Here is a 12,531-nt window from a genome sequence, read left to right as displayed (position 1 = left end):
GTGTGTGTCACACGTATTTTAGGACGGCATTTCTGTCCAGACGTCTTATAATGCTATTTCTCTCGTTCTTACGTTTGCGATAGAGGATGGAAGATCGCCGCGACTCCCACCACTATTCCCTCTCCAAGCGTCCGACGATCGTATACCGCTAGCTCCCTCCGCCACTCCGTGCTGCTCTTAGCTCACCTACACGCAGCAGTGTATGAGTGACGCGTTATCGTGTGCGAGTCACACGGATATTCGGACGGCATTAACGCCGGTGCGTGTACACAGTGCGACTAAAAAGTTTTAGGACTAATGTAATAAAAACCGCGTAAGTAGCGCCATCTGTATGCGACAAATGGAAGCATGTAGTCCAAAGCCTTCTGAATACGGTTGCCAAGTTGCATCAAATTTTGTTCAGTTTTCGCCAAGATACAACGTTTGGTGTGTCGTGTATTATTTGCGGTTGTTATGGAATCGTATTTGGAACAGAGTTGTACGATCAAGTTTTGTTTTAAAAATGGTAAAATTGCTAAATAAGTGCGAAACTTATTAAATGATGTAAAACGCATACGGTGTTGAATGTTTATTTCGATCGAGTGTTTTTGTGGTTTGGTAAATTTCGAGACGGTAGAGAGAACATTCAAGAAAATTAAAAAAAAATGTTACTGTGCTACACCATCCACCGTATTCGCCGGATTTAGCACCGGTGGATTACTTTTTGAGTACGAGTATGGCATGGCAGTGCACTGGTCTGTTATGCTAAAGGTCCCGGGTTCGATTCCCGGCAGAACCAAATATTTTCATACGCTTCCAAAACTGAAATTAAAGTTAAAAGAACAATAATTCGACGATCCAAGATAACGTAACGAGAAAGCTACGAAGCATTCCAGTAACGGATTTCCAGCACACTCTAAAACGGCTGGCGGAGCGCGCCGAACGATGTATAACTTTGCAAGGATCATATATAGAATAATTAGTAATAACAATTTTCTTTATCATACTCTGTTTTGTTTATGAACTCAGTCCTAAAACTTTTCAGCCAAACTGTATATCAAGTGTGCCGCGGCTGACTAGAGTCATTCTTTAAAAATCAATTTTTTCGAAACTATGGCCTACTGGCTGAAACGGCTAGACATATCATTTTGATAATTATGCATAATAATGGTGACGTCATAGATTTCAATCATTTTGATATATATTGTCAAGGTCACCTTCCTGAGTAACCTTCAGAAGGTTTTAACCGTCGTTTGTTATTTGTTATTAACAAAAAACGTTATTAATATAAAAAATTTATTAACAAAGTTGCATAAAATGAAAGTAATTTTTGGACACAAAAAAGTAATTTTTACCCAGCAAACAATTTGGTGCCAAATTGTCGCCAAATTGACACCAAATATGGCCAAAACTTGACGGCAAATCCGATGCCATCTGCGTCCGCAATATGCTTGGGTTTTGTTAGCAAAGCTTGGTGACAAAATCTGACGCCAAATTGTCGCCAAATATCGAGCAAAGTTTGGCGCCAAACTGCGCCGCACAAACTTTGGTCGGTATTTGGCGTCAATTTGGCGTTAGATTTCACCAAGTTTTGTTCGGCATTTGGCGCCAATTTGCCAACAACCTTTGATTTAGCAGATATTGTGTCCAATTTGATGACATTTTGGCAGCAAAATTTGTAGTTAAGTGTTGGGCAAAATTTGGCTATCTGGGTATATACAAAAACACCGAATTTGTAAGCTAGCAAGATACCTGCTAAGAAATATACAGCAGCGTAGGTAACATTAAGATAACTTATCTATTGTAATAGGCTGTAAGCACAAGGTAGGTTACAGAACAGGCGGTGCTGTAACAAGCATAGAAAAGCACGTGCATGAGAGAGGACAGAGAGAGACTGTAGAGAGAGAGAGAGTAGAGCGAGAACACACAGAGAGAAAAGAGTGAGGGTGAGGATAGAACAAAGGCAAGGCGTTGAATATCGAGGAGAGAGTTTCGGACGAAGTGGCGTGATACGAGGTACGAGGGCGGACGATAAGACCCGTGAATAGATTATACCTCCGTGTCATCTGAGTAGGAAAGCGTCTGAGTCTTTGAGGGAGTCTGAATCCTCTCTAAGTGCGTGCGCGTGTATCGAACTGAGACGAGCAGATCTCGCATGATCGTTTGTGCCTTCCTGTAGAGGAGACACGTGGCGGTTGAGCCTATTGAAGGATTGAATAAACTGTTGTTTTGTGTTTTCGTTAGACTTGGAAGTATTTATTTCTTACACTACACACATATATACACGCTACTCGGGCGAGCGCGCGTGCAGGTAGCAGTATATGTGTGTGTGTGTGTGTGTGTGTGTGTGTGTGTGTGTGTGTGTGTGTGTGTGTGTGTGTGTGTGTGTAACAGACACCTTCTTAGCCTACAAATTCGATGTTTTCGTATATATGATGTCCAAAAATTACATTCATTTTATGCAACTTATTTTATTAATAACTTTTTAACAAACAACGAACGACGATTAAAACTTTTTGTACGTTACTCAGGAGGGTGACCTTGACAACATCAAAGTAATTGAAATCTATCTGAGGTCGCCATTATTATGCATAATTACTCTTCAATTCCATTCCTTTCGTTCTTGGTTTAAATTGCATACAGTAGAGGACTCAATACTTCTTGTAGCAGTCCTTGTTACACCATTCTTATCGTTTCTTCCGTTTCCCCTATAATATATTTCATTTTTTTTTCATCCATCTAGTGATTAACAAATCTAGCTATTCTTGATAGACATCTTTCTCCTATCAGTTTCCTATATATAAATATGCTCCTTTCAACATTGTTATACGCAGATGAGACGTCCAAGAACATTGTCATTGTCTTCTTATTTCCATAAAATTCGTTACGAATATTCACCGTTAATTCCAATACATTTTTTAATTCACTTCTATCTTTCTTAAATCCGTTTTATTTCCTATCCAACAATTGTCTCTTCTTTACTTCCTCACCAGTTCAATCTCTCATTTATCATCTTTTCCAATAATTTTCCCAAGATAAAAGCGATATTGGTCTAACTTTTTGTTTACCTTTTTTGTCAACAAAAAATATATTTCTGATACATTTCTTTCATTTCAATAAATATATTTCTTTTATTTCTCAGGTTCTTCACCTCTTCCCCAAAATTGATTAAATATGTTCAACAATTTTTCATTGAATTTCCTAGTTGATTCCTTTAGAATTTTATACTCTATTCCATCAATTCCTAGTGCAGGTTTCATTTTTTTCCTCCCAATTCTTTTCAGTTCTTTTCAGTTTCTCTTCTCATAGACCCTTATTTAACTCCTTCTTCTAATCTTCTATCTCCTCTTTTTCTTTATTTCTGCTTCCTATATCCAATCCCTTCCCAATTTCTCGATCTCTGCATATTTCTTTTTTCCTATCCTTATTCTTCCGTTCTACTTTTTTCTTAATATATTTTTTTATGTCACACGTACGTCATATCCCCATATTCTTGTTGATCTTCACAAACTCCATAAATCCTGCTCTTTTTTGCTTCTAATTAAGTTCTTTGTTTCCATTTTTACTTTTTTAAGACTTCTGGCTAGTCAGGCGAGAAGTTCGCGTTGACGGTGGCGACACAGCCATCACAGGAATAAGAACTTCGTTCATCTTATGTATAAAACGAATTATGTATGTATATGTGTGTATGTGTATAACAGCCATCTAAATTTTTCCGTCCGAATCACGGCGTTATTACTGACTGTAGTGCTTATATATCACACATAACACAATTGCGGAAGTGTCAAAATACTGTGCTTTTTATATTTTAACTATAATAGTACTTATTCTATCATATTCCGCACCGAGTCTACAGCTGATCTTCTGTCAAAATAAGCCGATTTTCACACATATATTTAGCAGTGTTGTAAAAGTTATTTCGGGAAATGAACACTATCCGGAGCATTTTACGAGTGTGTAGGATCGATTGCAAGTGTCACTTTGTTAACATATCTTTTTATTTTGCAATGATTCGGGCGCAAAATTCGTGTACAATTTCTCGCTTCTGACGTCATCAACCAATATGGTCGCGGTGACTAGCCAGGAGAGCCTTAAAAATCTTAAAATTCTCAATTATTTTGTTCTTCATAAGTGTCTTCAATTTATTCTTCTTTTACCTAATCATTTACTCGCATTCCTTATCCCATCATTCCACCAGATATATTCTTCTTTTACCTTTTTATTCACTCCTTGCTGAATTATTTCTTTCTTCATTCTCTTCCCTCTCTTCTATTCTTCTCCTTCTCGATATTATTTTTGCCCTTTCTATTAACCGTTCACACACTTTTCATTTTCTGATTAAGTTTTATACTGTTCTTCTAGTTTTATTTCCTCTTTCCCTGATTTTCTTATACTTTACCTAATCCATTTTCTAATTACATATCCTATTATTTTTTTAATATATCATTATCATCTTTTAAATTTTATCGATAAACTCACTGGAAAATGATCGTTACCCCAGATGTCTCTTTCTTGTGTTTGCATTTTACGCCTTCTTCTATTCCCTCGCTAACAAATACTAGGTCAATATTTGATGGTCTTCTCTTTCTATCTCTCATTAGTTTCTGTATTCTTATTTACAACATAATCCTTTTTCTCTAATCACTTCGTTTAGTATTTCTCCGTTTTCATCCATGCTTCTGTAATTCCATAGGATGTTATGCGCATTAAAATCTCCCAGAATTGTCCATTCTTTATTCTTTTTTTTTCTCAATATATTTTCCCAGTTAGTTTTATCTCTTTCCTTCCTGTATACTCCAACTATATTTAGATGTTTATTTTCCGCTAGGATTTTAACTTCTTTCGTTTCTATCTTTCCTATAACATCATATATTTCATTATCCTTTTAGTTCCTATCTAAGTCCTTTTCTCAGTGCAGAACTCAGTGTTAAAACTCTCCCTACGCCCGTGTTTCTTTCCTTCCCGATTATATTAAATTCTATTATTCTCACTTTATCCTCTTTGATAAACTTAGTTTCTTAATGATAAAATATCTATTTCTAAGTCCTATTCTATAATAGATGATTTAAGCCTTAAGATATTCTATAATAGATGATTTAAACCTTCTTTCAGAAATTGACCAATTACAATCAATTATTCTCCTCACATTTGACTGTAATTGGTCAATTTCTTAAGGCCCTTAGGATTTAAATCATCTATTGTAGAATAGGACCAACTCTCAAGTTCCTTTTTACTTTAAGCTGCTTTTCCATTCTCCACAATTCCACATTAAAGTTTTAATCTCCATCTTCAGTGCTTGTAGACTATCCTTTATTTTTTTTCTTTCCTTCTATTTCCTTCCTTGTTCTCTTGTCCCATTGCTTTGCTTCCTTAGTTTTGTCCTCATCTTCTTTTCTCCAGCTGAACTTCTCTTTCATTTTTTGTATTTGTATTCTCTTCCATTTTCTCTCCATTTTGCTTTTCAGTACTTCAAAATTTTCATCTATTATCTCCTTTATTTTTTTCTCACATCTTTTCTTCAATTTTTGTCTCTATGACAAGATTTCTTACATACAGAATTACAACTTTCTGTACCTTTGGTTACTGATTAGATTAACTTTTGTCAAGAAGTATAATTTTATACATTTAATACACAATGTATAATGTTATATAAGACTAAAAGTTGTTATATGCAAAAAATATAGGTTTGTATATATATTTTGGGATACAAAAAATTCAAAAATAAAAAAATAAATAAAAAAATATTTTGTACCAGTTTCAAAATGCACAGAGAAAACTCTTCTAGAATTAACTGATTAAGGAATGAATATTACCTAAGTCAACAGTAATATCAAATTGTTAGAAGTCTTTCAATTAGAAGTCTTTAAACACTGAAGGTTTCCAATATTTGATAGTTAATTATTCTACAATCTTTATCTGGTAAGTACAGACATTTTAAATATATAAAGTATCTTATAAATTTTTGGTCCAACGCATTAGTATATGTAAGATCAGAAAATAAAGAAATGAATAAATTTACTTAATAATTTTTAATTTTGAACATATTTATATATTTTTTATTATTTTTTATTTTAAATATATACTACAGTTAAATAAAAATATATACTACAGTTAAACAAAAAATGTACAAGATACTTTATATATTCATAAATCATATATTTTTACATTTAACAGAATACCTCTTCCAACACATTCATAAATATAAAAAGCACTTAATCAGTTTTTTTCCATGCAATTGCAGAATTGTATTCATCAAAAACTCTCTATGATAAAGCAGGTGTCTCAAAAACTACTACATGATAAACTTATCATTTATATTTCAAACTTAATTGTTATTTCCTGAAGTATGTACATAGCTGTACTAGCTTTTTAAATATGTCGTTTTTTTCAATTCATTTATGTTAGCACATACAGTACATGTATATAAAATAAAAATTATTTTAAAATATAAATTTTGTAACATAATAAAAAAGTACATTAAAAAATATATGTATACAAATACTGTATATGCTACACTTTTACTGTGGACCAATTGTTTCAACTTCTTAGTAAGCTACTTGACAGTTAAATCATGTCTGTTTTCATTTTTTTTAAATTGGACAGACAGACACATGATGTAACTGTCAGGTAGCTAAGAAGTTGAAACAATCGGCCCTGTGCATGTTCATGTATACTGGTGGCTGTAAAGATTGTCTGGGTTTTTTCTAAGTTTAGGTCTTTCTTATCCAATAGAAGAATTTATATAAAAAAGCTCTCATTGGACAAGAAGAATAGATTCCTAAACTTATAAAAAAAATCTAATTAATCCTTTCTGACCACAAATGTATCTTTGTGTTGTCGATAGATTTCCCAACCCTATAACTATTATCTTTAAACACTTCGCAGCTCTTGTTCTATTTAAGAACAACAATTTTTACTTTGATATTTGTATTTTACACATCAACAATACACAAGATTGCAAAGTTTAAGCCAAATTGGTGAAAAATCCTGTTCTTAACAATTACTGTTTAGTTACTGAAGAAGAAAAGAATTAAACTCACTCGGATCTCCCAACATACTCCATCCAGCTCATCATCCTTGGTTAATATGCCAGTGCCTGATGCTAAGGACACACCAACGAGAGCAAAGAATGGCGCAGAATCGCCAAATACAAGTCTGCTCGCTGCGCGTCTTCGTAAATCCGCTGCAAGACTGTTTGTTACCCTCTTTAAGATGTTATCGACGAAAATCCGCCGAGCATGCGTTCCCAAGTAACCAAGATGCCTTCCTGTGCTTGACACATTGCCGCTATTCCGGCATAGAAGGCCGCTCTGGGACTCACCTTATTAAGATAAACACGAAGCATTAGAAGCTGCGCTTTTATCATCGTAATATGTTAACCTGTTCTATCGCTTTGCTATTTCACGGAATGTTCTAAATTTAGCGATAACGCAACGACTGAATTCGATAACTTTCGCACAAATTATTCGATAGGATAATCGGTAAATCGCAACAAAGATTTTTGCGATTTTTCGTTCGAAAATGTCAAGAATATTTATTTTCTATAACAAGTTAATTAAAATATATATTGACTTACATTTTATAATGCAGATAAGATCTGTTCTTTCTAGCTAAATTTAGTATTGCTTTGAAATTTCGTTCCTTTTTTCAGCGCTAGATTGTATACTTGTTTGATTACAAATTCAAAAAATGGAGCCTGGTACAATTAAAAGAGTTGCGTTCTGACATCTACTGTGTATTTGGTATACGTTATATAAACTATAGATTTTCAATACTGAGCAATGACGGTAGTGAATATCGGAACATGACGCCTGTTCTTTGTAGCTGACTGCTGAACTAGTGCAATAAGTTAGAGTGCGAAAACATATATTTGTCTCACTTCAATATATTGCATCAGTTCAGCAGTGCAGCTACAAAGAACAGGCCTATAGCTAAACAGATCTATAGATACGCGTACAAAATAGATAGTCTTCAAAAGAGTGCAAGGTTAAGGTTAACTTAAGTCAACGGTACACGGTGCTTGTTTTCTGGACAGTAACATGCTAGAAATGCTATGCGTTACATTTTTAATATATTATTAAATCTCACTAAATCTAAACGAAAACAAGCACAATGTACTGTTAGCTTTATATGTGTCGATGATTCACGAATGATTTCGCAATTCCATCTTGCGGAATTTCGTAGTGATATTTCCGGCATACAGTTACCAAGTATAACTTACTCGCTTGTGCAACGTGTATTTTGTTAAGGTGTTTGTATGCGAATCCGTTTGAATAGCAGGGCTTATGTTGTAAGGACCGTAGCACGACCCGACCATTTTGTACAAGACGATGAACTGCTGCCCGTATTGACATTTCTCCGCTCTCTTGGGCTGGGACAGCCCAACGGGCAAGTCCGTAGGCCAAGTACGCTTTCAAGGCTGTTGATAGAGCCGTCGCGAATGCTTGGATCACAACTATACACCTAACTGCGCATCTAAACAAACTTGTTATTTGTAATGCCTGGAAACCTCGAGTAGGGGATATAACTCCCCTCTTGAAAACTGATGGTCTGTTCTTTTTAACTGCACTGCTAAACTAATGTCACTAAAATATATACTACCTGTGCTGGGATTCTGTCTACAATAAAGGGACGTCTACATTGGAAGTAAATAGCAAGTAGGAAGTAAAAGTAAGAAATTGACCAACCACAGTCGAATGTGAGAAGAATAATTAACTATGACTGGTCAATTTCTTATTCTTACTTCCTACTTCTTACTGCTTACTTCCAATGTAGACGTCTCTTAAATCTTGATCTACAATAGGTGATTTAGGCCGGTATTCATAGTCCGATCTTATATTTAAGATCATCTTAAGTACTGTCTTAAAATGTCATGAACCAATCACAGAGCCGTATTTGCATCTTAAGACATTACTTAAGATGGTTTGAAATAAGATTCGACTATGAATATCGACCTTAAGCCCTAAGCTTTAAGAAATTCACCAATCACAGTCAAATTTGAGAAGAATAATAGACTGTAATTGGTCAATTTCTTAAGGCTAAAAACTTACTACATCTATTGTAAATCGGGACTTAAGATCATTCTACATTCTTTGACTATATAACTATGGACAGCTATCCGCTATCTTATGTCTGCAGCAAAACGTCTGTCAACATCTGCAACGCCGCCAGGACGAAACAACGGCTATTACGTAAACTATCATATACCTGTGATTTCTATTTTACCATATTAAAGATATTTTGTGAGTGTCCGTGATCATAAATTGCAGTTATCATTAAAATACATGAAATATTATTATAATATTTCTTTAATCGTCAATAACAGACTTTTTCATTTTTTCTTCAAATAAATTATTACATTAAAAAAAAAATTATACAACTTTGCTATAATATAAAAATCAACAATTTTAAAAATCAACAATTTTTAAAGTAACAAGAAAAAAAATCTGATTTGCAAGAAAAATATAAAAACACAAAATAAGATATTTATATAATTTTATACCAATGTCTAGGTATAGCTTCCGGAATGGAGCCGTGTCTTGAATCAGTGATATGCCGACGTTTCGCAAACGTTGCAGTTTGCATCATCAGGGCTGAGAACTCTGATATTGAGCTCCCTTGGGTAAAGGTAGTCCTTATATGCCCCCCTCCCCCCCTTTGTGTAGATGGTGTTTAGGGAGTAGGGGACGAGGCTTGAATCCAGCCAATCAGCGTATTTTAATTGATCAGCTAGTCAATTAAAAAACCGAGAGGGCAGTATGCCAAATAGAGTTTACTTGCATACCTTTGTCTCGGTTGAGGTTGTTGGGATGTTTCAAAATTTCTAGACCTTCACGATGTTTTCTGGCAAAATAACTGTGAGGAAGCCAATCTGGTGGCTTTGTCATATTGTACGGAGTGTCCAGTCTCCATCCAGTGTTCAGCTAGGGCTGATTGAGTAAAGTGACCATACTTGGTACATCGCTGGTGTTCCTTGATTCGCGTACTGATCTTCCTCCCGGTTTCTCCTATATAAACTTTACCACAAGAGCAAGGGATCTTATATACACCTGATGTTTCTAGGCATGATTTCTGATCCTTCGGATTTGGGAGTAAATGGGAGAGCTTCCTATGAGGTTTGAAGATTACTTTGATTTTGTGTTTACCCAAAATCCTGCTGATAGGTTCTGTTATGCCCTGGAGATATGGAAGGACAGCCGTTTTTCTCTTTTCTCTCTCTTCATCTAGTGTGTCAGTGTTTTTAGGACTGACAATTCTGTTCTTCTGGTTTTTTATTATTTGCGAGATGTTTTTGCTGTTGTATCCATTTTTAGTTAAGGCTGTACTGAGGTGTTCTAGTTCTCCATTCAGAGAAGATGGTTCCGAAATTGTGAGCGCTCTGTAAACCAATGAACTTATGACAGAATTCTTTTGCGAGGGATGATGATGAGAGGTTGCATGTAGATATCGGTCCGTGTGTGTTGGTTTTCGGTAGATCAGGTGACCTAAGGTGCCATCTTGGTTCTTTTGGACTAGCACATCCAGGAAAGGTATTTGATTATTTTGTTCCACTTCCATTGTGAACTGAATACTGGGATGTTGTGAATTGAGAAACCCGAGAAACTGAGAAAGAGTTTCCCTGCCATGATTCCAAATTACGAAAGTATCGTCCACATACCGAAACCATGTGGATGGTTTCAGTGGTGCGTTCCTCAAAACTTTATTCTTAAAGTGTCCCATAAAGATGTTTGGAATGATAGGAGATATAGGAGATCCTATCGCCGCTCCAGAGGTTTGTTCGAAAAACTCTCCTTGGAACTGAAAATAGATTGAAGTTAAGCAGTGTTCTATTAGTGGGAAGAGGTTGGCAGAAATTTCCTCGGAATTCTTGATGATGTTCAAAGTATCCTGGACTGGAACATTGGTAAACAGTGAGACTACATCAAAATTCACCAGGATATCATTAGTATTCATCTTGATTTTTGTGATCTTATTCACGAAATCTGTTGAATTCTTGATATGGGATTGAGACCAGTAAGTCTCTGGTCTTACTGGTCATTGAGACCAGTAAGTTTCTGGAGGGGTTTGGTGAGATAGCGGGCTAACTGGTAGGTAGGTCCCCCAATATTGCTGACAATAGAGCGTAAGGGCACTGATTCCTTGTGGATTTTTGGAAGACCGTAGAATCTAGGTGCTGAAGAATCTTGAAGGGTTAAATACTTAATAGTTTGAAGAGGGAGACCTGCATTTTTCAGAAGAGAAGATGTTTTCTTCTCTATGCTGGATGTTGGGAAACGTCGGCATATCGCTGATTCAAGACACGGCTCCATTCCGGAAGCTATATCTAGACATTGTATCAATGGCCGTGAAAGCCTCAAATCTAGTATTTTATACCAAATTTGTATTTATTATATTACATAAGAATATATAATATTTATATAATATATTTATATAATAAGAGATATATAATATATGAATAAAAAAAAAGAAATATATATATATATATATATATAGGGTGTTCCTAAGGGTGGGACCCGATTGACCACGATACGATTGGACACAGATTGTAATGATTGGTTCGTCCTAGTAATTCACTAGATAATTCTTTTCATCGATTGGTTGTGTCCAATCGTACCGTGGTCAATCGGGACGCTCCCGTTCTTAAAAGGTGGTACCAAATTTTAGGGGTATGTAGTACTCGTTAAAACAAACCAAAAACTCTTAATGAACTCCGAAAACCTTTTATTTCTGAGTTATGAAGCATTTTGTTCTGTGAAAAATAGAAAATAAATTAAATCTACAATAAATGTTCAATGTGCCTTCGGCTCATGTCAATACACATTTCAGCATGTTTCGTCATTGAAGGTCAAAGAGTCCAGGTTTATTTCGTATTTGTTGACAACAGTTTCCATGTCTCTTATGGCTTCTGCACACAGGACGCAGTAATGTTTGCCACGCGGCGGAAGTTCACGCGACAGCCAATCAATATGCTGTTTTCCGTAATAACCTTCTAGCTCTTACGGAAAAACAACATATTGATTGGCTGTCGCGCGGACTTTCGCCGCGCGGCAAACATTACCGCGTCCTGTGTGCAGGAGCCATTAGTTAGTTCGTTCACGGACGCCCGTATGTGATCACCTAATTACGCAGGGATTGTTGTATTCAACTTTGGATTGTGGACCGTGTCTCGTTTTGTGTTATCTGAAAAATAGATAATTTTTACACAAATTCTGAAATGACGAATATTCATATTATGTATGGCAGAGCAAAAGCAATGCTCCAAAAGCAACACGCTTATATCATGCAGCTTGAATAAGGAAACGTGCCGAATTGTGTGATGAAATGGACGGAAGGCACATTGAACATTTATTGTAAATTTTAGTTATTTTCTATTTTCACAGAATAAAATGCTTCATAACTCAGAAATAAAAGGTTTTCGGAGTACTGTTTATTAAGAATTTTTGGTTTGTTTTAACGAGTACTACATACCCCTAAATATTGGTACCACCTTTTGGGAACACCCTGTATATATATATATATATATATATATATATATATATATATATATATATA

General features: G+C 35.4%; 1 protein-coding gene across 1 annotated transcript in view; it reads right to left on the bottom strand.

Moving 5' to 3' along the window:
• LOC116852707 (serine/threonine-protein kinase PINK1, mitochondrial) overlaps positions 1-8,513 on the bottom strand; it is a 16,004-nt gene extending 7,491 nt beyond the window's left edge. The window contains exons 1-2 of the mRNA XM_032833328.1: positions 8,201-8,513; positions 7,020-7,300 (exon numbers count right to left, since the gene is read on the bottom strand). Coding sequence (XP_032689219.1) covers positions 7,020-7,300; positions 8,201-8,333 — 414 coding nt within the window. The 5' untranslated portion in view covers positions 8,334-8,513. The remainder of the gene's footprint in view (positions 1-7,019; positions 7,301-8,200) is intronic.
• Between the last annotated feature and the right edge of the window lie 4,018 nt (positions 8,514-12,531).

This window comes from Odontomachus brunneus, unplaced genomic scaffold (genome assembly GCF_010583005.1).
Source record: "Odontomachus brunneus isolate Ranch 3 - 2012 unplaced genomic scaffold, Obru_v1 Obru_scaffold_250, whole genome shotgun sequence".
Classification (NCBI taxonomy): domain Eukaryota; kingdom Metazoa; phylum Arthropoda; class Insecta; order Hymenoptera; family Formicidae; genus Odontomachus; species Odontomachus brunneus.
The sequence above is the reverse complement of the archived record's forward strand: the minus strand, read 5'-3'. Positions and strand labels throughout refer to the sequence as shown.